Source organism: Lycorma delicatula, chromosome 1, assembly GCF_047948215.1.
Source record: "Lycorma delicatula isolate Av1 chromosome 1, ASM4794821v1, whole genome shotgun sequence".
NCBI lineage: Eukaryota > Metazoa > Arthropoda > Insecta > Hemiptera > Fulgoridae > Lycorma > Lycorma delicatula.
Window position 1 is genome coordinate 344070649 of NC_134455.1, and position 27390 is coordinate 344098038.

General features: G+C 30.0%; 2 protein-coding genes across 3 annotated transcripts in view; one reads left to right on the forward strand and one right to left on the reverse strand.

Annotated features, from left to right (window-relative positions):
- The window catches only part of LOC142334356 (pyridine nucleotide-disulfide oxidoreductase domain-containing protein 2-like), a 72761-nt gene extending 46864 nt beyond the window's left edge, over window positions 1–25897 (forward strand). The window contains exons 7-11 of the mRNA XM_075382334.1: window positions 9956–10160; window positions 16186–16342; window positions 20402–20555; window positions 22238–22345; window positions 25666–25897. Coding sequence (XP_075238449.1) covers window positions 9956–10160; window positions 16186–16342; window positions 20402–20555; window positions 22238–22345; window positions 25666–25863 — 822 coding nt within the window. The 3' untranslated portion in view covers window positions 25864–25897. The remainder of the gene's footprint in view (window positions 1–9955; window positions 10161–16185; window positions 16343–20401; window positions 20556–22237; window positions 22346–25665) is intronic.
- On the reverse strand, window positions 476–7567 carry LOC142334357 (uncharacterized). 2 transcript variants are annotated; one of them, XM_075382335.1, is made up of 3 exons: window positions 7354–7567; window positions 4295–4392; window positions 476–1621 (listed from the first exon to the last, which is right to left on the reverse strand). In XM_075382335.1, exons 2-3 carry the CDS (start codon window positions 4305–4307, stop codon window positions 1176–1178), a joined length of 459 nt encoding a protein of 152 aa, XP_075238450.1. In that variant the 5' UTR covers window positions 4308–4392; window positions 7354–7567; the 3' UTR covers window positions 476–1175. The 2 variants fall into 2 exon arrangements, with proteins under 2 accessions (XP_075238450.1, XP_075238451.1); XM_075382336.1 differs by lacking the exon at window positions 4295–4392 and having other exon boundaries at window positions 478–1621.
- Window positions 25898–27390: the final 1493 nt, after the last annotated feature.

The window sequence follows — 27390 nt, forward strand, 5'->3', positions numbered from 1 at the left end:
TAGCTATAATGTTATATTTAATTAAAATTTTATATTTTTATATTTAGAGTTATACATTATGTTGCAATTCATTTCATTAACTGTCAAGACTTGTATTTTATGAATACGAGTATTTATTAATATTACAATAAATACTAATATTTTATTAAATAAAAATATCACGAAGTGAATAATGCTGTGCGTAATAATATTTTCAAAATATTGAAAATAAATATTTGATGATATGATTCTTAGATGATTTACTCTAACAATTATGAAAATAGATTAGGAAATGAAATGAATTGTATCAAAAATATTGCAATCCACAATTGTTAAACAGTAATTTTATAAACAAATTGTAAAGAAAATATATTGATATTAACAAAGATTTGTAGAATATTTGTAATTAATCTATATATAAATTGGTAAAATATATTATATTTACACACCCCAGTATTAGAATTAATATTACTAATGTTTTTTATTTGAAATAAATAAATATGCAGCATAATTCAGGTTTAGTAAATCAATAAAACACACTACTAAAAATACTCTATTAGATTTTGGAAATGCATAATATTAATCTGTGTGTGCATGCACATGCATATGCACAGATATACTGTATGTACAGTAATAAACCTGTTTGTCCAGATTAAATAGGATCATTCAAGATGAATAAAAGGTGAAAAGAATGGGATTTATTTTCTTCCATTAAAAGAGAATATACTTTGATTAAAATAAAAACTTCTCTAAAATAAAAACTTTTTTTTTACTGTATTACTGATTTTATTAGGTACTATTTAAATTACAAATACAAATGTTAACTAGTTACAGATGTAGTGCAATTATCATATATCTACATGATCTGTATATCTCTCTTACATAATTATGTAGCTGAGTAACTTTATTTATTTATTTCTCACTATAAATTAACTTCATAAATGAACCTTTTACACCTAAAGTAAATGTATAAGGAACAAGTAGGTAGGCTAATTTCTTTCTCTTTTTATACCTTTTAGATTTTGTGTAATTTGAACTGAAAGTAACAGCTACTTTATAATTATGCGCATGTAATTCATATTTAATCAAAGCAAAGTCAAAACATTTACTATACAATAATATGGAAAAATACCTTATTCATAATTAAGTACAGATGTACAATTTTTATATATTTTAAAGTTTGTAACTGACTAGAATCAGTCAGAATCAGTCTTAGAAATCTCAGTGTCACTAGTACTATCTTTGTTTAATTCAGTCTTTACTTTATCTTTCTCCAAATTTGTAATCTCTATATTTTGCGTTTCATTTTTAAAATGCTCAATGATTCTACCACTGTTCTCATCTTCTTTTGTTGGAGGAAAGTAATTAATATCTGCAACTGCCGAATAAATTCTTGTTTTATGTTTTAAACGGCCAGATCTTGATCGTGATAGTTGCCTATGTAATTTGTGTCTAGTAGAATGTTCACTGTCTGTTTGCGAAGGTGAATATCCTTCATCAGAAGGATATTTTTCTCCAAAGAGTTCCTTTATTTTATTCAAAATTTTTCCTGATTTTTCTGTACTTTCTGCCATGTTTCTTTGATGATCTTCACAACCAACTGAGGATTTAGATTTGTTGTAAATACAGGCATCAGCTAGTTCTAAAAATAAACATTAAGTTTTAAATCAGTAAATTAATTCTGCTTTTAAAATTAACTTTTTTTAAATTATTTCAGTTTTTAATTAATTAGTCTACCTTATTCTTTCGTACAGCAATTAAAATATTTACAGATGTGCAGAAAAGTTAAAAAAAAAAGCTACACACTAAAACAGTAAAATTAGTCATGCACATCTTATATTTAAGTTATCTATGTATAATATTATACATTATTCTGATCGAATTTCAGAAGAAAAGAATTAGTTAGTTTCATTCCAACACTTCATTTTTACATTTTACATTATGATAATATAAATAAATTTAAGGTTTTATATTAATTAAACACTATTTTTTAAACGCCATTTATAAATGTTACTGGAAAAAAATTTAAGTTGCACTAAGCTATTAATTTTAATGACAAAATAAACCCAATTTGAAATATATAGAGTCATTACTTGTATCAGAACATTTCTGATTTCTTTGATAGCCATTGTTAATGACAGAAGGGCTGCTTGTGGATTTTCTTAAACAATACTTGTTTAGGATATGGAAAACTATTTGATTTTAAATACGAGTATGATTGTTCTTTATTTATTTAGTGTACTTTATAAATAATTTATTATATACTTATAAATAAACATATATGTTACATTGATGTGTATAAAAAATGTAAGTAAATTTAATAAACATAATTTTCAAAGTTAATTTTTTTTTTTAATAGCTTATTTCTTTAAAAGTATAAAATTATATTTTTTTATGTGATTATCCCCTCCCACAACCATACCTAACAACAATAATAATTATATAAAATAACAAAAAAGAGAAATTTAAATAAACGTAATAAAAAATTAACAAAGAGAATTGAGTCTGCACATGAAAGTACTAATGAGGGTAATTTTAACCCATGTCCAGGTTATTGCGAGTTTTCTCTTCTCAGGACTAGATGGATACAGCCATAACATTTTTATACTTTTAAAGTTAATGATTTTACTGTGTAACAATCTCAAACATGAATGTACACCAATATAGAACAGTCAATAAACCAAAAGAGAACTACGTTTACGATTCTATTTATTTAAAAAGTAACACAGATCGAATAGAATTCTTCTGAAGTTTAAAAACTCTTAATAAATAAGATTATGACAGGCCAGTGAACAAAATACATTCCTTTCTAACACCGATACAATTAACTGTAATAAAAATTGCTGTATTTTATTTGTTGTTGACACATAACTTTTTTATTTGTAGTTGTTTAGTAAATTATTGTATAATAATTTTTCTTTAACAACAAGTTTTATTTTTCCATGTGGATCATTGATATTTATTTCATGACAACTGTTATTACATTAATGCTATTTAATTTTGAGATAACATTTTCAATTAGCATTTGATAATTATATACATTTTTTTTATCTTGTTCTTAACAAGAACAAGAATGCCATAAGAATTTTTCTGTAGTATGTAATTAAAATTTTTTTATTTTTTTGTTATTCTCAGGACATTTTAAAATTATTTTATCTCTGTGAACTATTCAGAGATTGCAATTTAGAAGTCTACTATAATTTTTTTCTCTTTTGAAGTCACACTATTGTAATAAATTTTATAATGTTTATCACATTAATGTGCTGTGATTATATTTCAAATTTTAGTGTAGTTTTAACATTGGTTATCAGTTTAAAATTCTTTACAAAATAGAATGTTTATCCAATTTAGAGTACATATTTTACTATACTTTTTCTATGTTCCTTAATTTTTTAAAAATTGAGTAGCTTATTTCCAAAACCTACTATTTTAAAAAAATATCAGTTTATATTTAAAGTATTTTAGAAGGTGATTCGAATAGTGCCATGGTTTTCCTAAATCAGGTATTTTGTATTAAAATTGTAACAAAATTGTTGACCTTGTTTTCAAAACCATCTATTCATGTCTTCTTCCCAAAAAGACCATTTTGTTGCTAAAACAAGCTATTTCAGTTTAGTTCCAAAATTTGCTGTAGTATTATTATCAGTCAAGAAAAACCTGCTATTTTACATGGGTAGTGTGGCTTACGATATAAGAACAGCCTGTTTCTTCAAGAAGAGTTATGTTGTACTATTCAAAATTCTTTTGAGAAAAATTTCTATTTTCTACATAAAACTTATTCTAATATTATTAATTAATTAATTAATATATATATATATATATATATATATAATGTTTACTTTGATTTTCAAGATATATTGTGGTTGAATTGTATTATTTTAAAAGTTAGCAATACTAAGCAGCTGTAAAGGTTATAGGTTATGTTCTAGTTTGCATTAATAGTGGTGATTCTGATGCTATTTGACAAGGTAGTTTTATAGCAGCTTTAACAGTGTTCTAAGTTTTCTTTAAATTATCAGACTTTATTTTTTTCTTTATTATCCGAATTATTAATGTAATTTTGTTACTACATATTGTTTAAATACGGTTAGTTTGTTTTTTTAGTTTTTATATCAAGATGGAAAGTGACAGTTTGCACTGTGAGAAATTTGGTGAGTGAGTACCCACAAGAAGTTGAAAAGGGAAAGAGTCAAAAGCTGGAGATAAACAAAGAACAGAGGCAAAAACTAAAATGAAATTAGTAAAACGAAATAAGAAAAATAAAGCCCGGCAAGTATCACGTATTCTTAAACAAACACACAAAGAAATGAAATACCTGTGGATGACATAGAAATGTTTCATAAAAGTATTGGGCTTTACAAGATGCTGTGAAAGAAAGGCAGCATGTCTCTGATTTTTCGCTTTTTTCATTACCTGAAAAATACAATAAAAAACCACATCAAGACATTCAGATGTCAGAAAAGTCACTACAAGTGATTAAAATCACCTGGTTGAAAGTACCTCCCAGCTGAGTTAACAATAAGTGTGATGCACAAGGAATTTCTTTAAAAAAAAATAACCTAACTGAAATGTAAATATTTACTTTACTATTCAATTTTCAGATTTGATTTTAATTTGAGTTTTGGTACAATAAAAACAGATAGCTGTAGTGAATGTTTTAGACTGAGAACTGCAAAAAGCTTAGAGTGATACAGAAGAAAAGAAAAAAATTAGTTATTTCCTACATTCTTCACAATATGCGAGTAAAACGGTTTTTCCATGAGTTAGATTTACCAGAGGGGACTGTAACAATTAATTTTGATCTGATGCAAAATAAACCTTTATTAAACACAAACATTGTCCAAGCTTTCTATGCTCACCAATTGTGGTATTGCACCTTTGGTGTAGTTATTCATTACACGGTCAAACATTTATAATGAAAGACAGGACGTTTATTTATCGCTGGTTAGAAACCGAGTACAAAAGAGGTTGTAATGAGATAATAACCAGTTTGAATCACTTTCTGAACAATGTTCTTAATGAGGAGCACTTAAACGGCGTAACAAAAATGAGATTTTTGATGTTATTTAGACCAGTTAGAGGTTATTTATACATGCCTGCAGATCAATTATTAGGTCTGGTAGAGAGAAAATTGCAAAAAGTAGACACCATTTTATTTCAAGAGCAATACAATGACATTGTTTTACTAGTAGAAATATTGTTTACAATTTCTAATCCCAAGTTTGTAAACTGGAAAAGTGCATCTGACTGATTTTTGAAAACTGACAAGGGTTTTAAGATAATCGAGGCAAAAGTTCTTGAACTTTCTGATCCATCAAGTAATACTATCATGTTCAGAAGCACATATAGTTCTGTTAGCACTAGCCATGATATTTACAAACATGTTTTGACACTTTCTAAAAGAATTTTATTGCTGAAAACTATTACACCTTCATTTATTTACTTAAGGAATAGTCTGATTAGTGATTTCTTTAAGGCTGGGGGCAGGGCTAGTAGTTCTGTCCCTCTAGTAGCACAATTTGAGCAGTTGTAGGGGATTCTTGAAGACCATTGAAGCGCCTCTGCAGTGGTTTGGAGATGAGTAATCCTGAGGCTTAATGAGTTTAGGGCAGTGTTCTCTGCTTTAGTGAATGGATTTAAGGCACTCTCTTAGAGGCACTTGCCTCTAAGCCAACTAGTCATGGAGGTTATAGTTAAAGAGGCAGTTGTCAGTACTGCAGCTGTGTCTATTAGAGCGAAGTAGAAACTCTACACCGAGGTGCTTAAAGGCCAGCTTAGCCCGCAAGCATCCAGAAGTTATCTTCCTAAACAGGAAGTAGGGTCCACAAAAACAAAAATAAAAAGTTAAAGTAATTAGAGAGAAATTTCAGGTTACTCTTTAGGGAAACAGGTCAAATTTGAAAATTAGGAGCACAAGGACAGTAGAAAAGGTCTAATTGTCATCAGAGATTGTTATGAGGATAGTATTTACGGTGTTTAATGACTCAGCCAAGTAATGATCTTAGTGTATAGTCTAATTGATATTTGATGTAGGAAGAGTTTTTGTGTGAAACCTTCTGTATTAGTGGAAGGCGTAGTGATCACACTTCTGTGAATCGGTTAATTTGCTAGTTGATGATTGTAATTGTAAGTTATAGTATGTGTCATGGTTAGAAGAGGCCATATAAAGGTGACATTACGTTCTATAAAGATACTGATTGAAATGTCTGCCAACACATTAACATTGGTGGCATCCTGACAGCGTCAAACTGATGACTATGTTGTGTTATCCAGTTTGGTGAGTCTAAAAGACTACCTCTGGTAAAGACCATCAGGGATAAGAACAGAGAGGGTGATGTGGTGATCGGGATTATCACAAGATGGGTGTCTTCCTCTACAGAGTTCAGGTTGATCAAAAGATGAAGAATCAAACAAGTAGCGATAGCAGCCTAAAGCTGTCAAGGATAAAAACAGACGTGACTAGACAAAAGAGTACTTCTCCACCGAGGAATATGCCTTCAACCAGTTCGAAGAACCGAAAAGAATTTCTTTTAAAATACTAAAGAAACCTGAAGCCAAAGTGAAAATTGAAAAAAAACTATTCAGGGATCAAATTTAAAAAAAAATTAAAATTCTAGAAAATGAAGATGTAGGATGACACACTATAGTCTTCTAAAGCTGAAAGGCCTTTAAGTGAGAGGGCAAGCATGCTATCCCACATGCTTTAGTGGGGAATGCATTGAGTCTTGACTCTGATGTACTGCTGACCACACCATCTGAGTGTGTGTCATCCATGCTGGATGATACCAGCTGTAAATTATGATAAGAATGTAAATGGCAAAGGCCCTTTATAATTAAAGGGACTTGTTAAATACAAGTTTTGACAAGACTACTCTTCTGACTACATTGGTAGTTTTTTATCATGGGGGAAAGAAATTTTTTTTTTTTGAGGTGGAAACAAGCTAATGACCACAGTAATTGATGACCTTAAACCCTCAAAAAAAAATAAATAAATAAAAAAAATAGTCAAAGAATTGAATGGTGTGACTGAAATGGTGATGATTTGTATATTATTATTCTGTTTAGATATGGTTTAGAATACTGATGTATACATGAGTATATACATATTTGTATACATTTTATATTTATTAAATGTATTATACATTTTAATTTTTTTAATATATATTTATATATACATTTTTTCTGTTTTGATGATTTGCTAATATTATTAATAAAGCAGTATTAAAAAAACAGATTTAAGATGTTTAAAAGGTTTGCAAAAATTCTCATTAAATTATGAAAATTGTTACTTTTTTTCTACCGGTTGTGGTTAAGTACAAAATGACTTATTTCACCAAGTTATTAGTTCTAAATGCAAAAATTAGTTTTCCTCACCTTTTTTGGCTATTTCCAGTTAATAACCTGAAACAGGAAGTAGTGTATCACATATTAGTTCTATTGCAGGCAAAATTAAAAAAATATCTTTACAAAACTGTTTAATTATAACAGAATTTCTTTTAATCAGGATTTGAATAAATACGTTGTCACATTTATAACAGTTATCAATTTAAGATGTTGAATTAAATAATGTGTTGTGTGTATTAAAAGCTGTTTCAGACAATTCAATAGTTTTAAATTATCTTATCAGTACAGTTTACAAGTAGTAATTCTACTTTTCATCTGATGATAAACTGCACTTGTTTTATTATCAGTATTAAGTATAAACTCTGGAAAATTATAACGTGTTATAGAGTTAGAATACATTTTCTCTTATCATTCTGACTAAGGAAATTTAAAAAAAATAAAATATTAACTTGAATTATTTAATTACTTATTTTCCCTAATAAAAATTATGTGCTTCACATAATTTTTATCAGTTTTTAATACATATAATGGAAAAAGATAAATTAACAGTGTAATTCATACATTATATATAATAATTTTTTTTTTTAATATACATTGTGCTCCATTGAAGAAAGGACATTGTTTTAGGAAGTGATTCCTGAGATAAAAATAAATTGTTTAAATCTATGATCGATAAAGCTTTGTTTTGAGTTATGGCTATCGAAAAATTTTACTCTGTATTTTGTTGCTAGTTAATTCAACTAAAATTCTTTGATAGTGATTATGTTAAAAAAATGGTTCTCAGAATTGTACATCTAATATTTTTTTGAAGTTGAAAATTGTTCGATTTGAATTGTGTTTGAAACTATAACATTTATATCATTATTAGAATGTTTTTTTGTTAAGTTTGGTCAGATGTGATCCTTTTTCTTCTGATGCTTCAAATCTCAAGTTGTTGGATTTGTTAACTATGAAAGATTGGCAAATGTTGGTCCTACATTACTATGGGACTTTTAAATGTTTATTGTGTCTTTGGTTGAAGCATTGTTCTCTTTTATCCATCTAAAATGAAGGGTATCTTACAGTGCATTTTGCTTGGTGACTGTGTTCTGTGTATAATATTTTTTTGGTTTTTTTGTTATTCTTAAGGCTGCATTGTTTCCGGTTTTTTTTAAATTTTAACTATTTTCTCTAAGATTTTGTTTATGTATTTTTTGTTTGTTTTTATTTATACCTAATTTGTTTAAGCGTATGTCACTTTGTTGTGTGATTCATTTGTTCTGGGTATTTTATGTAGTCGAGTACTTCAATATGATCTTCAGGTGATGTGGATGTGTGGAGTATTAATTATGTTATGCATGTTATCATATGTTTTATAAATTTTGAAATAAGGTTGCCGCTTGCTTTGAAAGAAAATTTTAATGTCATATAAGTACTGGGAATGCAGTTTAATGAACAATTTTTCTAAAAATTAATAATACGCCTGAATTTTTAACAAAGTGTTTCTGAGTAACTGGTAAAAAATTATGTTACAAAAAGAATAGATTTGACAGAAATATAATCGACAAATAAATTTAAACAGAAAAATTCAAAAACAGCAAATAGTAAAATTATCCTATTTTTCCTAATTGATTATTTATAAATAATCCTTTTTTAAAATTTATTATCAATTTTGTAATTGCGATATTACTGTAATAATTTTTAATTCTATATATATATATATATATATATATATATGCATAAAACATTGTATTAACAGTTTTTCACTTTCAAATTTTCATCACTGCATTACATGCAACAGTCATGGTTTATTCTATTCATAGAACTATGTACCATGAATGGACATGTCAATAAATTGATCTTAATGCATGTAATAATTTAGTTTTAGAAGTCCGTACTTTCAAATTCTAAACTATGTTGGAAATCATTGTATTACCACTCTGTCAGATAAATAGTTAATTTCACTCAAGTTTTAGGATTTTTTTATTTTAATTTTACAGTTAGATGGCAAGGTTCAGAATGATCATTACATTTATACAAGCACTTTTTCCTTGTATAGTTTTATATTTAAATTATGGTTATTAAGATCAACATATTCTGATATGTATTATTACCAATACATTATTAAATCATTTATTTCTTACTTTCAATACTACCGCATAAATTCTTTCCTTCTGGTATCTAGTTCATTTCTAACAATCATTTCATCACGATTTTGTCTTTTAAACTTGTTAACATTGCTATTTTGTTGCTTCAGAGTCTAATATCTTCAAATATTTGTTTTACTTATGTTCTGGTTGTCAATCTTAATATTAATGACCTCAAAAAGATTTGTTTATGTTCTTTTCTATGCATTTTTGTTTTTCTTTAAGATGAAAATAATAACACTTACTAATATTGAATATAAATATTTATATAATATTAATATTCATAATATATAATATTATAAATATTTAATAATATTATAATAATATTTTCTAAGAAAATAAGTGCTTTTCCTTCTAGACTATAAATTAATAGCTGACGAACAGATATTTTAGCGATTGTAAAAATGTATAATGTTCAATTATATTCATTAGAAAAAATGTTTATAAATCTTGCTGCTGAATTTTATTGAGACATGTTTCATTAGATAAAATGTACACTGTTTCAGAATGTGACAGGAATTTGTGTGGACACTTCACATAATGTAACAGCTGTAGAAACAAGTGACGGTATAGAGATAAAAACTCGTTTAGTTTTGTCTTCAGCTACTCCTAAAGTAACATTTAGTCTAGTACCAAGAGAAGCTATGAATGAACAGTACTTAAATTCTATTCAGAATATTGATTTCACAACTTCAGTCACAAAAATAAATGGTAATATTTTAATATGTATATATATATATTATGAAAAAATTTTGAATTTCTTTTTTATGTATTTTCATCTGACTCTGTTCAAAGGATTTCAGAAGCCCTTATGAGTTGTGTCTGGACTAGTCAGGCACAGGGGATATTGTTGGCCACAATCTTTTAGAAATGATTCTTCCATCGAAAAAATCCTGTAGCATTTCCATAGTAGAGCAATCTGTATGGCAAGTGGAGCTCTCTTGTTGCAACCAGTAGTCACACTCATCCTCTTGATAATTTCTTGGTAGATGGCAGCATCCACAGTTTTTTTTCAAAAAAGGAAGGTTCCTGTTATTTGACACCTTGAAACAACACTCTATATGCATATTTTTTGTGTTTTTTGTGAGTGCAGGAAAGATGCAAAAAAAATGTGCGGGTTTTCAGTACCCCAGGTCCAGTAGTTCTGACCATTAACATACCCAGTAAGTTGAAACCATGCTTCATCTTTGAAAAACACTTGATCTAAATTGCCAGTGTTGCCTCTGATGGATTTCTTGAACTACTGGCAGTAGTGTACCCTTTTAGCATAATCAGCATTAATTAGCTCATGGAAAACCTGCATTCATTATGTACAACATTTCAGCATTCTCCTTACTGCAGTGTAGGCTGAATCTATTGAATTTTTCTTTTCCCCAGCTAAGTCTTCGCTAAGAGTTATGAGGAGATCTTGTAACTGCTGCTTTAATGTCTGTGCAACTGTGTTAGACACATTTCCAGTCTAAACCAAACTTTTTTCATGAAATTTTTTTACTAACTTCTGAATAACACTTTTCTGTGGTGCTACTTTTTCAGATTTCTCCCAGAACTTTCACCAACACACAAGATGAGATTTCAAATAAGTTTCCAGCACTAATATGTGTTCTTCAACAGTTAATCACATTTTCAAACAACAACACGAATTTGGAGTTGTTTTATAGTTGTTTTATCAAGATTCACAGGATTATTACTGATCATGTATGGATCTTATTTATATCCTGTTGCAGGGCAAAAAAATCATTATAAAAGTTCACACTTCCATAGAGTTTCACATTGTCAGCATATTTGGTGAGCATTGATTTTATATCATGTCCAGTGTCATTAACAAAAATAAAAGTGAACCCAATGCTGACCTCTGTGGAGCACTAGACATTGTAGAATATTTGCTAGAGATTTCACCAGACATTTTCACTTGAAAAATCTTATTGGAAAAATATGAATGGATCATCCCAGCGTAGAATATTTGACACCTTCCTCTAAATTATATATTTGCTCTTCCTCTAAATACCTGCTTTTCACAACAGGTGAATGATATGCTTCTCACATCCATAACCTTTTTTCTTAAACATAGTGAACTTATCAAAATAAGCAACATTCTAGTTCACTTGAGATTTTAGTATGCTACTTTCTTATGCTTAAAACACTTAATGAGTACTCCGTAAAACAAATCAAGAAAGAAATTTGATCTTATTCTCTTCACAGGAACATACAATTTTATTTTTAACAAATTATGAGTGAAGACTTTAAATATTTTAGTAATTTATTCAAAATGGTAATGGTGGATTAATAAGGACCTTTCTTCAAAACTGAAGTATTATGTTAAGTTACTAGAAAAAAAAAAAAAAAAACATAGTACTGTGGTTTAGTTTAATAGATATGAATATTTTTATGTTTTTCTAAGAATAAGTGATTTCCTAAATTCTTTTTAGTAAAGATACACATTTATAAATGTAAAAACCATACCATTTAATAAACCATCTAGTTTCAAAGACTAGTTTATTTGTATTAAATATTCTAAATTTATAAGTTTCTGTTAATTAACCTAATTTTTCTCAATATAAGGTTTTATATAGAACCTAGAACCTAGGTTAGGTCAAGTTAAAAACAGTAATTTAATGCCCAAAAATGTTTAATATCTACAGAGGTTTTCATCACATAGTCTGAGATCCACCACTTTAGAATTAGTGATAGTTATATTGTTAATTTGTTTTCTCTGAAAATTCAACATTAAATATTAAACATTTTGTATAACTTAATTTACACAAATAATTTTGAAAAATAATGGAGTAAATGGATATTATATCTTGGTTTCCTCTTGTAACTGCACATTAGCATATTGTATCAAACATTTTTTTCTTGCATCTATGTTATATACTGTTATCTATGTTTAGTTTATTTTTTAGCAAAAAATTAAACACTGTCATATTTAAACCGGGTGTTAACCCGGTTAAAAAAAGTTATTTTTTTAATTCCAGTGTACTGGGATTGCATATCTTTATGAGTTTTCTGTACTTAGGAGGTGCAGTTAATAGATATTTCACTATATTATATTAACAAATGAACCTCAAAAAAGAGTAGCTGAGCAGAACACATTGATTGAGAGACTCTATTTCAATTTTTAATTCTAATTTTGTGTGTGTGTGTGTATATATTGTCGTGTGTTCGTAGCTCAATCAGGATATTGAGAGATTGTCAATTGAAAATGTTTATATAATTACTATGTAGTAGTTTAAGAACATAAACAAAATAAGAAAAATCGATAATAAGAATGACAATAGAAATGATAATAAATGACAATAAACGGATAATAACAATAATAATCACAAACACAATAATAATAATGTCAATAATAATAAACAGTGATTACATGCAAAACAGAATTTTGAAGTAATCATCAGGATTTATTTACAGGTAGTTAAATACTGAAAACCAGAATTCTGTTCCATTGACAAAAGACATTTGCATGACCTCAGATCTTAATATTTTTAACAACTAGTTTTGTATTAACAATAGTACTATAGATAAGACAAGTACACCCCTTCACTGCAAAATTCTTTGACTGCAAATACTTTTGCTGTTCACAAATAAAACTACCCTAACAATTTATGAATGAAATTTAGTAAATTATCTCTTCCACTTATAGTCTTACAGTAACTCACCGAACCACTTCTTCTTTTCATTAACTTGAATTACTTGTGATGTCACCTTAATCGCATCAAGCTTGTACACATTAAAAATCCGCTTCTTCACTGACTTCCTCACAGAATACTCTTGCTTCAAACTCGCATAATAGCTACATGCTTAGAACTCTCTTACAGAACTGATTTCAACTCATCTTCCCTGGAGTATTTGTATTCCTAACCTTTTGACCTGTAGGACCAGAACTTCTCACACCAGTTGAGTGTGAGAACGATCAACCGAGCCCTTTCAGTTTCCCATGCATTTTTAACTTGGGTTCGGTAACTCTTGTCACGGAACAACATCTGTTTCTGTGTGTCAGCGGTAAGTATTACAAAGGACGATTGTTAAACAGACCTGTTAGTTTTACTAAAAGGGTTTCTTGTAGCCCCTTTCTGGATTCCTGTTTTATTTTCTACTACTTTCTTCTTAATTGGCAGGAATCCGTTACTCAGGTCCGTTTTTACCGGTCTTGTTACAATATGTAATATATATATATATATATATTTCTTTATATACAAGAAAATGAGCGTTTCATAATGTCCTTACAAAAATTCAGTACAAAAAAAGTATTTCACTTACCTAAATGAAAGTTGTACGAGGTGATGCAGGGACTCAAACAGTTTTTGTTAAAATCTATAAATGTTCAATATGTGCTCCTCTGGTGACACGGCACACATCAACACTAAAGTCTAGCTCTTGCCAAACTCATTCTAACATGTCATTTTCGATAGAGTTGATTGCATTGATTATGCAATCCTTTAGCTCAGCGATATCGTGCGGCATTGGTGGGATAAACATCTTATCTTTCACGTAACCCCAGAGAAAGAAATCACATGGCGTGAGGTCTGGTGATCTTCGTGGCCACAGCATAATGTGTTGGTCTTCTTCAGACGCACGTCCTATTCAGCGCCGAAGTAATGTTGTGTTAAGGTACTGTCAAACCTCGTTATGAAAATGGGCAGGACAACCATCTTGCTGGAAAATGAAGTCGTTGAGTAGCTGAGGCATAAGCTGTAATTGTAACATATCCAGGTATATCATGTCGGTTACTGTCGTTTCCATAAAAAAAAAAAAACAGCCCATACACTGCCTCACGAGAGATCGCACAAAAAACGTTTACTTTCGGAGAATCCCGAATGTGTTCCACATAAGCATGTGGGTTTTCAGTTCCCCAAACTCGCACATTATGATGGTTTACTTTGCCGCTAATAGGGAAAGTAGCTGCATCGCTGAAAATTATCTTGTTTAGAAAACCTACATCAAACAACATCTTTTCCTGTAACTGTAAACAAAAATCGAGCCTACATATTTATCTCCATGAGAAAGACGCTGGATTAATTGAAGATGGTACGGTTTGCAAAATAAACGTTTACGGAGAAGTCTCCACAATGTTGTTTTCGGAATTCCTAGTGCTCTGCCTGCAGCCGCAGTCGATTTTGACGGGCTGCGAATGAAACTTGCACGCACACATTCGACAATGGCTTCTGAGGTTGATGGACGACCAGTTGATTTTCGCTTGCACAAGCAACCAGTTTCACTGAATTGTTTATACCATGCACGAATTGAATTGTCACTTGGTGGCTCCTTATGAAATTTCAACCGAAACGCACGTTGCACAGAAATTACTGACTTTGACAAGTGAAATTCTAACACATAAAATGACTTCTCGCATCCTGTAGCAGCCATTTTCTCTACTGTCATCGCCTAGCCAGCAAATGGTTTACTAACTGCCTAGTATATGTGGAAAAAACTATTTGAAGTTTTTTCCACATAAAACTTCACATATTTAAAGTACTCTTTCGTACAGTACTTGTTTTATTCTTATGAGTGAAATAGTTTTTTGTTAATGAATTTTTGAAACTCCGAAGAACATTATGAATCGCTCTGTATACTGTATTTAATAAAAAAAGGTACATCTTATCACTTCTATATCTGACAATATAAAACTGATTATAAAGTAACAATATAAAATTTTTAGGTTGATGATGGAGGAACTAGTACCAGTGACTAAATAATTAGTATAGCTAAAATTTATATAATGTTGAGAGAGTTTCAAAATGAATATGGGGTTTTAGAACTACGTAATTTTTCTCAAGTTTCACATACATTGATTAATTATACATAAGATGAAAGAGCAACGCAAACAGTTGTAGTTGTGCAGAAGCTCATAAACTGTTTCCTGTACCTTCCGTTTTGCAGTTTGCAAAGTGTGAATCTGTAAATACCGTTCAACATGCGTTATGTTTGAAGTTCTATTGTGATCCCCGAATGACAATAACATTCAGTTTGAAACACTTGTAAGCAATTTGAAATCACTGGTTGTATTTGTAAAGGGATGAGTACAGAATGACCAAGTATGTTCGAATACAATTTGAACATGTAAGAGAATCTTTTGTGCGATGTCCTAGGATACCCGTACGCTATCCTAGGCTGTCGTAGCCATGAATTAGCAATTACAGTGATGTCTGTGTGGAGGGTTTTAAGGAAACATTTACAACTGCGTCCATATAGTTTACAGCTGTAAAGCTTAGAGATTATGGTTTACGTGCTAGCCTTGCAAATGAAATAATACACTGTAAACAGTGAACACTTTCTTGTCATGTTGTATTCAGTGACGAATCAACATATCATGTTAATGGAAAAATAAATGCTCATAATGTGCATATTTGGGGATCAGAAATCCGGAAGAAAAATTGCAACAAGACTCCCCAAAACTGAATGTTTTTGTACTGCATTTCCTCGGAAAGTTTACAGGCCATTTTTTTCATAGAAACAAGTGTATATGGAATGAAATAAACTGATATGCTACAAGTATGGTGCTTTCCTCAACTGCAATACAAACTACAGATATACATTGTATTATGATATATTATGAATAATTTTTCACTGGATGCCACTGAAAAGTTGCAAAAGAAGTTTTGGCATTATGATAGTAAGAAATTTAACAACGTAACTTCATAATATAAATTATACTATCCCACCACAGTTGTTAGTCCACTGAATACAAATGAAGTAATAAAGGTGTAAGTACTATTAATTATAAATACTATTATTGCAGTTGCTCTAAGCAGATTACCAAACTTTATGGCTGACAGAAATGTTGTCAGTGAAACTCCAATGCCCCATCATCAAGCTACTATACATCTGAATTGTGAAAACTGTTCACTGCTAAATGATGCATACAACAGAGGTTCAAGCGGACATTTACCATCAAAGTAAGTCAATTTTTTTTCTAGCAATTATATTACAGTAATAATGTTGTGTTCTAATGAAAACTAATATAGAAAAGATGGAAATTATTACTATTTCACAATGAGCATCCAGGGGTGACAATAGTTAACAGTGATTAACTATATAGTTACTTCTACAAACAGCAGACAGAGCTACATTTCATCTGCATTCAAATCTATGGTTCTCTCTTTCTATGAGCATGCACATGTAGTGCACACATGCTGCATGCATGCATTTGAATTTAAAATAGCAGAATTATTTATTTACCACCACCACATTCACCAAAGTAATCATTATAGCATGATAAAATAACAATATAATATAGTCAAAATTTAAATTTTATTTTAAAAAATTATTTAGCCAAAATGTACTCGATCTTCAAAATATATTAAGATATATTTTCAGAAATTCCCTTTTTTCCTTCCATGCACTACACATTTATCATTGGAGAAGTAGGTGGCTCTGTTGTTAATATCACCCATCATCAAGTGGTTAGGAAATCCCATTTATTTAAATTATATATTAATGAACTATGACAATAAAATATGTCTTTCCATTTATTATGATATAACTTTAGTGAGTTTATAAATATATCCTACAATACTTTTACAAAATACATTTTAGAAAGATTTTTAATAAGGATGGTAGATGTAAAGTTCAAGATGATTTGCTGTATTGACTTCAACAATGAAAACAAGATACAGAAGAAAGATCTTGTGACAAAATAAAAAAACACACCTTATTTGGGTAGCACAATTAACATCATTGTTATCTATAGCAACTCTGATGAAGAAGCTTCACAATAGCTTCTTTTGAAGTGTTTAAAAACTGCTTTAGTAAAACTACTTGCCGTTTTAATTTAAAAGGGATTTTGGTATAATTGTAAGATGTGACAATTAATTTTTCCACATTACAAGTTGTACATGTAAACGTGCACTTATGTATGTGTTTGTGGGAATGTAATTTTGTAATGAAAAAAATCTGGTATTAATTACAGAATTAAGTGCTTTTGGATGGCAAAAATTACTATCTTTTTTCAAGCAGTAGGAAGTTTTTAATAATATAAAGGTATATATAACATAAGTTAAAAAAACACACAAAGTATTTGGTACACATGTAAAAAAAACTGCTCATGCATGAATACCATTTTTGCTCTACTTACATACATGCTACCCCTAGTTTTCAGAACTTTGCATGAGGCAGATAAAATTGTGTTCAAAGCATAAAATAAAGGTTTATTTGTAATAAACAGATGTAAATTCTTTTAAATACAGAATTTTTTAGATGTATTGGTTTATTTGTGGAAAATTAACAACAGATTAGTAATATAACTGAAAATGTTCACAAATATTCTGTACAAAAAATTACAAAACAGCTGGGAAAACAAAGAGAGCAATCAAATCGATATCAAACTCATAACTTTAGCACATTGTGCAATGAAATGAAGAATAACTGCAAGCTCAATTTAGCTTGGATTGACATCTAGGCCTAACAAAGACATTATAACACAGGATGACAGTATAAGCTAAGTTCGGAGTGACATCTAGTCCAAACAAAGACATTATAACACAGGATGACAGTACATGCTAAGTTCTGCCTACCAAATAGTAGGACTATGAAAAGCAAGCTTCTTTTGAAAAACCTTGATTTAGAGAAAAAGCTAGCCCAGAATCAAGTAAAGTTTCCGTAACTTTTACCCTAAATTAAATTGCGTTATAGTCAGTTTAGAAATTGTTTTCTTATTTTTAATCTGGTAAACAATGGGAACCCAAATTTAGAACTAGTTAATTATAACCTTCCACAATTCAGAATAACAGTATAATTAATTGTAAGCGTGTATAACTGAGATTCAGAAATTTCATAATAATATACCAATTTCAATAGTGAGAGATTATTTTATTATCAGTTTTAATCAATGATCTGTATACTGCAATGAGAAAATTGCAGGTAAATGTTTGACCACACAGTTTTTACTCTTAAAACTGCCAGTGCAGCTATCCTATCTCCTTCTGGGAAAGGGTATTTCTTTCAGCCTCAAGGAGGTTTCCTCCTATGAAAATCCTTCTGGGCTAAGTAAGCAGCTGGTGGTAGGGTATCATATGTGTAGTGATGGTGACTGGTATTTATCAAATGCTATGAAGGAAACCTATGAGAAGGCAGGTGCCTTCTTATATTGGTGAGGTTAAGTCATGTACCTACATGAGTGAAAGCTAGCCCCTGCTTTGACTTTGGTGTGTACGTTGTACCACATGGCATACTCCCTATTGAACTATCGGTTTAGCTACCCAATCCCAACCAGTTGGACATTGGGCATGGCCGGCAGAGATGATATGCTAGTAGAGATGTAATGCGATCCTTTCAAGGATGAAGCACCCTTTGTGGTGCTTTATCCTTGAAAGGATGAAGCAGGATACATGCTGCTTGGGAAACCTTGGTAACATGAGAACTATGGGGAAGGGGAGCCCACTGGTGTGGGTAATCGTTGTCCTGCCATGGCATGAGACACTTCAAGATAGTAGATCTAAATTCTTTTGTATATGTATAGTACTGGATATGTGTACACTATGTATAATCCAGTATGCTTTGTATAGCATAGTACTGGATATGTAATAGTGGAAGGTAATTCGAATAACCTTTTGCCTTTAAGTTATGTGCTTGCCTCAAGATTTATAAATTCTGTTTTTGTTTTAACAAAGAAATACTTTTTATTTTTACCTTAAATTTTTTACTAAATATTTATTGTAATCTTTTTGAATTTAATTTCAATTTCATTTGATTGGCATGATAATGTGCAATAATACTTTTGATTTAATACAAAGGACAGTGGAAAACCACTTCACTACTTTCTTCTCCATTTAATCTGGCACAGGATGTTTGTTATTCCTATGAAAGATTATGAAATATGATGCCAGAAATAGTGTATTCTATTTTCAAGACAGATTGTATTCTTTTATTACAAAACTAGAAAAAGGGCGAGTTATGGCTCGCCATAAAAATGTTACATGGTTTATGTTTTATTTCACTTGATTTTGTTAAATTTCTTTGGCAATTGTAACTAAATAACATTCATGAATATAGTGTAATAGCAAAAACCTTTACAACGAGAAGCTTCAAAATCTTGAACATTTTTAGCTGTTTCTTGAGTTGTGATTTTTTAACACAGCTCTAACCTCAGTGTTTCCTTTTTTATCCCTAAAACAGAAATATAATTTTAGATAAATCCTTCAAAAACGAATGAATCGTTCAAGCGTAGCCACGAGCCCTCTACCAGTAGTCCACCCTGCGCCAATAATAGCTAAAATAAAAATGTGAGCACCTAAAACAAACAAACCCATGTACCACCCGTTTTATGGAAAAGGTGGCATTATTTAAATTAAAAAAAAAAAAAACACATATATATAAAAAAATATGCCCTTCATATAAAAACTACTTTATACACAAACTTTGATTTCACACAAAACTTAAATCTAAAACTTAAGAAATAAATTTAAATTTATAAATCTAACACTTTAGATTTATACACAAATTTAGATTTCTAAATATAATTTTTAAAAACAACTTAATTTTTAATTTGGATCTTGAAAAAAAGAAAATATAACAGATCAAAACAAGGGTACAGGCAAATCTGCCTGTCATACACTTCATAAAATGCAGTTTTTACATGGATTGGTTTTTTAAACGCCTACTTTCAGATAATTATAGAAAAAACTACATCTATTTATTGAACCATGGTTTTAACAGCTTAACCTGAATAGTACCTTTTCACCAAGTCTTTGCAAATGCAAAATCTGGATTGGGATGATCACACCTGTACCTTTGTATTTACTCTCTCTGTTAATTCCATCACGCTTTTAGTTAATTTAGTGTTGATTATTAAGGCTAATAGTGAATTTGTGGAAAAAATAGTTGCAGCAGTCTCCAAAAATAATTTTATTTTGATAATAAAAAATTATTATTACTTTATAAAATTTGGGTAAAATGATATCTAAATAAATTATAATACCACAGTTATTAATTATATTAGTTAATATGATTTATTTCAGACCAATGGTAGAGATGGTTTTACCCAGTAGTTTAGATTCAACTATTGCTCCAAAAGGTGCACATGTATGTCTTTTGTTTACTCAGTTTACACCATATCATTTGACTGGAGGCAGATCTTGGAATGAAACAACTAAACAAGAATATGCTGAAAATGTAAGTAGTCTTGAACACAACATAAAATATTTCTATCAAAAAGCTAACAAAAAATCATGTTAAACTAATAAAACAACTGGCAAACAATTTTACTTTTCATTTAATTGTTCCATGTACAAGGCTAAATATGAACTTTTAATTTGTAATGATATGAACCAATTATAATAAATCTCAAGTAAATAGTTCATGCCCAAGAATTTGGACTGTGTAATCCAAAACACAGATGTTATTTAATAAAGAGTGGCTTTATTTAGAAAACGATCAGCATACCTATACAATTTGTGAATAACCTATAGAATTTATGGATACCTAGTAATTAATATGTCTGGTTTGTGGCGTTGAATATAAAACAGAACGTGAAGAAGCTGGAGGAACTATGGCGCCGAGCGCCTTGAAGGTGATCTAAGGATATTGAACCATCTCCATGGAAGCAGCAAATGTAATCACTGGTATGCCGCCAATATACGTATCTCCAGGCTTTGTTCGGGAAGAAAGTGTACGAAGGGATGGCCAAGAATACAACCAGTCAACTCCTACATCAGGAATGGCAAGAAAGATGGTCTGTTATTACAAAGGGTACATGGTCACAAGTATTAATACCAGATATGAACATACGGTTCGTGGGAGACTAACTACCACCTGACCCAAATGCTATCAGGACAGAGAATTTGGTGAGTATTTTCACTGCTTTTACAGACAGCCGGTTGGTGAATATATATGCTGCGGGGAATGGAATTCCCTGTAACACATGTTTTTCTGATGTCCTAAGTGGTTGGATGTGCAAAGGGATAGGTGTCTACTAACACTGACGCCAGACAATATAGTCGCCTGTATGGTAGCTGACTCCCAACAGCAGAGACAAGTAGAAGGCCTAGTTATTGGCCTATCATTGGGACAAGGGGGAGGATTATAGGCTCTAGTCTGCAGAGGTGTTAGGGAATACCTGATTGAGAACATGAGGAGCGTCGTTTCGAAGGGAACGACATGATGACCAACTATATAGATACCTGCAATTTGGAATAGAAAGCGACGATCGCTCTGCTCCAAGGTAGGGGTCCAGGAACGGCATAGCCAGGCTGGGCTCCTCTACCAAGGGCTAGATAAGAGGGAGCTATTACAGTGGCGAAAGTTAAGTACCACAAAAAAGAAATATGAAAAAACACAAATGATAGTCCCGGCTGCTGATGATGGTTCCTGGGAACAGCATAGCTGAGCTCAATTTCATCGCCAGGGGTTTGAGGCAAAGGATGAAGGAGAAAAGATCCGGAACCAGTGGACTGATCTGTCATGCCAGACTTACAGCTAGAAGGCGGGGAGGCCATTAGAGTCAGAGGGATACCCCCTGGGATTGAGTATTAGTTGCTTGGATGCAGATCCTTGCCAGGGGGGCAGATGGATGAAAAAAAGTTCATAATCTTAATTTATTTAATGAAGACTTTATTATAAATTTCTAATAATAAATTAGATTTATTACAAAATGACTGTATTATCCTTTTTTGTAAGTAAATTTTGTATATTTATTTTTAAGAGCTTAAAAGTAGTCAATAATTAATATTTGTATTAAAAATTAAAAGAATTTTTATTTGACAGATTTACCAGTATACTGGTATTAGTTTGTTATTTTTATGTTATTGTTTTTTATTTTATTTTTGTTAGATTTTTTTTGTATATTTATATTTTAGGTGTTTAACCTCATCGAAGAATATGCACCTGGATTTAAGGAGAGTATAATTGGAAAAGAGGTGTTATGTCCTCTTGATCTTGAAGAAATCTTTGGTCTCACAGAAGGGGTATGTTAAAGAATTTTTATTAGAAAATGTGTTCCCATTTTTTCATTGAATATAATTGTTTTTAACTTCCTTAATTAAAATCCAGTCTATGAAACTGATCCATAAAATACCTTTCTGATTAATTCAAGTTTAGTATTTTCTCTATGTTTTTGTTAATCTGATGTGGGTTAGTCCTGCTGTAAAATGTAAAATATATATTTTAAACCAACATACATTTGATTTTAAAATAAATTTTACTCGTAACAGAGTATTTACAAAAAAATCTGTAAGCAATACAAGATTTACAAAAAATTATATTAAGTGAAAATAATTCTAATAAATTAACAGCTGTAATACATAAATCGATTTTTTTCTGAAAATTTTATGCATTGTACTTTTTACTGTTTTTTTTTTCAATGTGACAGAAATTTTTGAACACAATAAGAATAATTTTTAAGAATTAAATATTAAACAATTATCTTTCAAACTGACCGAACTTCTTTTATGCAAAGACCTTTTAGAGCTAATTACTTTTTGGTTTCTTCTTCATTCAGTACTTTTCCTACTTTTTATTGGTACCTGTCTTAAAAAGATTATGAAATGCTTAAGTATGTAAACAGAAGATATATCCAATCTGATGTTTAATCATTTAATCATAAATCAAATTCAGATTTATTGTTATTGTAATTTTATATTATCTAAGTGTGATGAGATTGTGAAATTTACATGCAATATGTAAAATTTACATGTTATAATTAATGTTTATGTAAGAGTATGTGTATTCTGTTTCTATGAGATTAATTTACAAAATTTGATTCTTTGTTGAATGTAGTGACTGACTGAATGTGTTCTGTATCTGTCGTTATAATACATCCAGTTTGTCCATTGCAGTTTAATTTATATATTCCTATTTGGAATGTTTGACAGTGCAGTTTGTTAGCTGTATGAACTTGGGTACATTTGTTTGTTGTTGACACTGAAATCTTTTTCCTAAAAGGGATGGCAACTTTCTTTGACTGTTGGTAGATGAATTTTAGTATTATGTATTTTCTGTCAGTAGGAGTATAATTTTTTTTGTATTTTATGCAGCATTTGTCAATAAGATGGTTCGGTTTCCATAGCTAAGCCTTCAATTTGTGCCAGACACACTTCCTAAATGTATGAAATTGGACTTCTAGAAATTATTTTCTAGAAAGAAAATCTTCTAGAAGAAATTATTTTTCTGAGGGCAATTTACTACATTTTATGTGCAGGTAGAGGTTTTAGGTTTGTTGTCTTTGGTATTATTTGCAATAAAGTATATTGAACAATATATACAACTGAACAAATGTAAATGACTCAAGATTTCATTGATGATGAAGCTATGACAAGTAAAATTTTCTGGCCTGAATAATTAAAATCCTGCTAACCTTTCTTCTCTGTAATTAGTACCTTTGTTTTCATAATTTACTATATAGATAATTTGCAAAGATAATTTGCTTAATATACTCTCAGGATAACTATTTATGTTTCCAACAATAAGCTGGCCAAACTAGAGACTGTAAATTTTCAGTACCGTAATTCAAATACCTATAAGTTATGCAAAATGCTCTAAAACATCTGCAAACACATTGTCACATTCAGCTATAATTTTAGGTGTCCTATTTGGATTAGGTAATTGCACATACATGTACATTTTTGGTAATGCTTTTCCTTAGCTTGATAATGATCTTGCATCTGAAAAATGTTTAATTTCAAGTAGTAGACTTAGTAGTAGACCTGACAGCTACTGCTGCTATTATTTTTACTTTTTATATAAGCTTCACATAGGAAACAAGAGTACCAGGATATTCCTGTAGTGTTTCATTTTACCCTCAATGAACCCTATCAAAGGAGCAACTAACCATTGGTTAATAGAAAATGCTGATTTAACACCAAAGATGGAGCCATGGGATTTGTTCATACAGTTTGCATATACCTATCCAAGGAACAAAGGATGAAGGACAAAGCCAATGGAAGGAAGAGGGAGCAAATAATTGACTTGAATGCCTCTGATCAGGGTAGTTTCTTGTCTTGCCCAGGACAATGTGAAATATAAGCTTGCTGTTTAGGAGTTTTCTTTAAATAAATTTTTGCTTGACAGGTGGTTAATGTGCAATATAATACTATTTGTGAATTAATATTTTATATTCACAATGTGATCTTAAACCATAATCATAATTGCGTTAAAAGTTATCAAATTTGGTGATACAGAGCGAGGTATTTCATCTTGTAATTTTATAATAAAATCAAAGGGAATGTGCCATTTACATTTTAGTTTATCATAAACTAATACAATAACTTGCAAATTTATAAAACTGAACGTAAAATTGTTATTAAGGTTTTGAACTTGATGAGTCTCAAGTTCTACAGATTTGCCGCTACTTCTTGATAAGTATGGTTTAATACATAATTAAATGCATTACACAGTTTGATTTTGTGTTGTGTGTTGTGGTATATAAGTATGGTACTTTTATTCTGTATAGAATGAATGGTTGACCAATAGATTTATTAATATAAAAGTTTAGATACCGTAGTGATAACATGTGATCAATTCAATGAGGTTATGTTCAGTGAGTGTTTTTGGGTGTAAAATGTTTTAACTTAATAATAATAATTTTAAATGCTATTTTGGATTTAAAAGTCCTATAGAAGCCTTTTATTAATTTAAAATTCAAAATCTGTTTTCAGCAAACTTAAGATCAGTGCAACTCACGCTTAACTAAATACTTAATTAAATATTAAACTTTTTTTTTATAATATTGCACATTATGAACTTTTAAAATTATTTTATTAATTATCATAGTCCTGAAACATGTTATTTTGTATCATCTTTACAGTGTCATCTCTTACCTATATCACTGACCAAAGCATTAAAATTCTTTTATGGAATAAATCTTTTTAAATTTTTTTACCATAAATCTTTACATTAAAATATCAATTCTAGTGCATATTACTTTTGAGTTGGTTGTTAGAAAGTGTAGTACTTCTAAAAAAAATGTTTTGACTAAGTTTCACTACATAACACATATTCTACTTGTACTTTAAATCTAATGTAGATGACTTACTTAGTTATCTGGTCTCTTATTATGGTTTTCTCTCGCTTTATCATCTTTTAGAAATGTATATAAAAAACAAGTTTATTCCATTTTTATTTTAGATCTATTGTGTGTACCCATTAATGTATAGCAATTATTTTTAAATGGGACACAGACTTCTATCACAGTGTGATGTCCTGTAGTACTAAATGTTAAATTGCTTAGCAAATTAAGTATGAATTGCAAATGATAAATACATGAGAATATGATGTGTTCTGTTGACAGAATATTTTTCATGGAGGAATGCAACTAAATCAGATGCTACTTAGCAGGCCTGTCAGTGGATTCAGTTGGCATAGCCCAGAAACTCCAATTAAGGGATTACTTCTTTGTGGCGCTGGTGTTCATCCAGGTGGTGGAGTTACAGGAGCTCCAGGGCGACTAGCTGCTCTACACTCATTAAAATATTTTCTTAAGAAATAATGTTTTTTTTCTATTTTAACTGTATAGAAAATAATTTATTTTTTGTATTTTAACTCTATTGTAGTAAATTTATTATAAGAACAAACAAAACAGTTATAGTAAGTAGTGATCAGTGAGTGTTTAGCATACCTAGAACACTGACAAAAGAAAGTTTTCCAGCAATTATTACAGCTGATAGTATTAATTATGTAAATTTCTTTCTTAAAATAAATTAAAAATAATTTTTTTTTCTGTAATAATTGTTGGTTTTTTTTCACCCACACTTTTGATCAATTATTTTGAGCTTACGAGAAGCAAGATATACAATACAATCCACTGCATCAAGTTAGTTTTACTTTAAACAGTTTATGGAATAAAAATGAGAAAGTATGTGGTAGCATTCCAATCTTGTATATACTCAAGTACATGCTTAACAGTTTGTAGTTTTATTGGAGCCGTAAAAAACTTCAGACTACTTAGTAAGTGTGGTTCTGGTTCTGATGTTCCATTCATATACCCTCCACTTGCAATCTAAGCATTGAAAATATTCACTTGAGTTCTTTCTGAACAGAAATACAATTACATAATATATATAACTTTAGTTTTGTTAGTTACTTTTGAGCAAAGAAGTAAGTTTTTTGAAAACATGATGCAGTGAAATTACATAGAAAACAAGGATGATCTCTTGATTTGCAGATGCCTTTAACAATCTTTCTCTTTCTCCTTCAGTTTGAAATGACCCCACTACCTTAAATTCCTTCCACCAAGTCCAATTAATCTGTATCATTACTCTTCTGTTTTTCAAAAAGTGAAGACAGCCTTTTTTTAAGATTTAAATATTTTCTGGATTAATTATTAAGATGTGTAATTATGAAAAATATTTTTTTTTTAAATCGTTGTTTTTTCAAATCTAATATTTGTTGTATTAATTAAAAAAATTAAAAACTTGATTGATTCTTTCTTCATCGATTTGCCACAACATCTCTTCGTTTGTCACTTTATCCACCCATCTGATTTTTAACATTCTCCTATAGCAACAATATTTCAAAAGCAGGTACTCAGGTATTCCGATTGTCCAAGTTTCACTTCCATATAAAGCTACGCTCCAAACATATACATTCAAAAATCTTTTCTTGATGTTTAAATTAATTTTTGATGTAAACAAATTATATTTCTGACTGAAATTTCACCTGTGCTATTCGGCATTTTACATCGCTCCTGCTACGTCCATCTTTAGTAATTCTACTACCCAAATAACAAAATTCTTCTACCTTCATAATCTTTTCTCTTCCTATTTTTACATTCAGTGGTCCATTTTCGTTATTTCTACTACATTTCATTACTTTCATCTAGTTCTTGTTTATTTTCAAGTGGTAGTTCTTGCGGACTTCATCCATTCCGTTCAATGTTCTTTCTAAATCTTTTTTACTCTCAGCTGGAATTACTATATTATCAGCAAATTGTAGCATCTTTATGTTTTCACCTTGTTACTCCGGATCTAAATTGTTCTTAAAAAGTAATGGCAATAAAGGGAAAGGGAGTTCGACA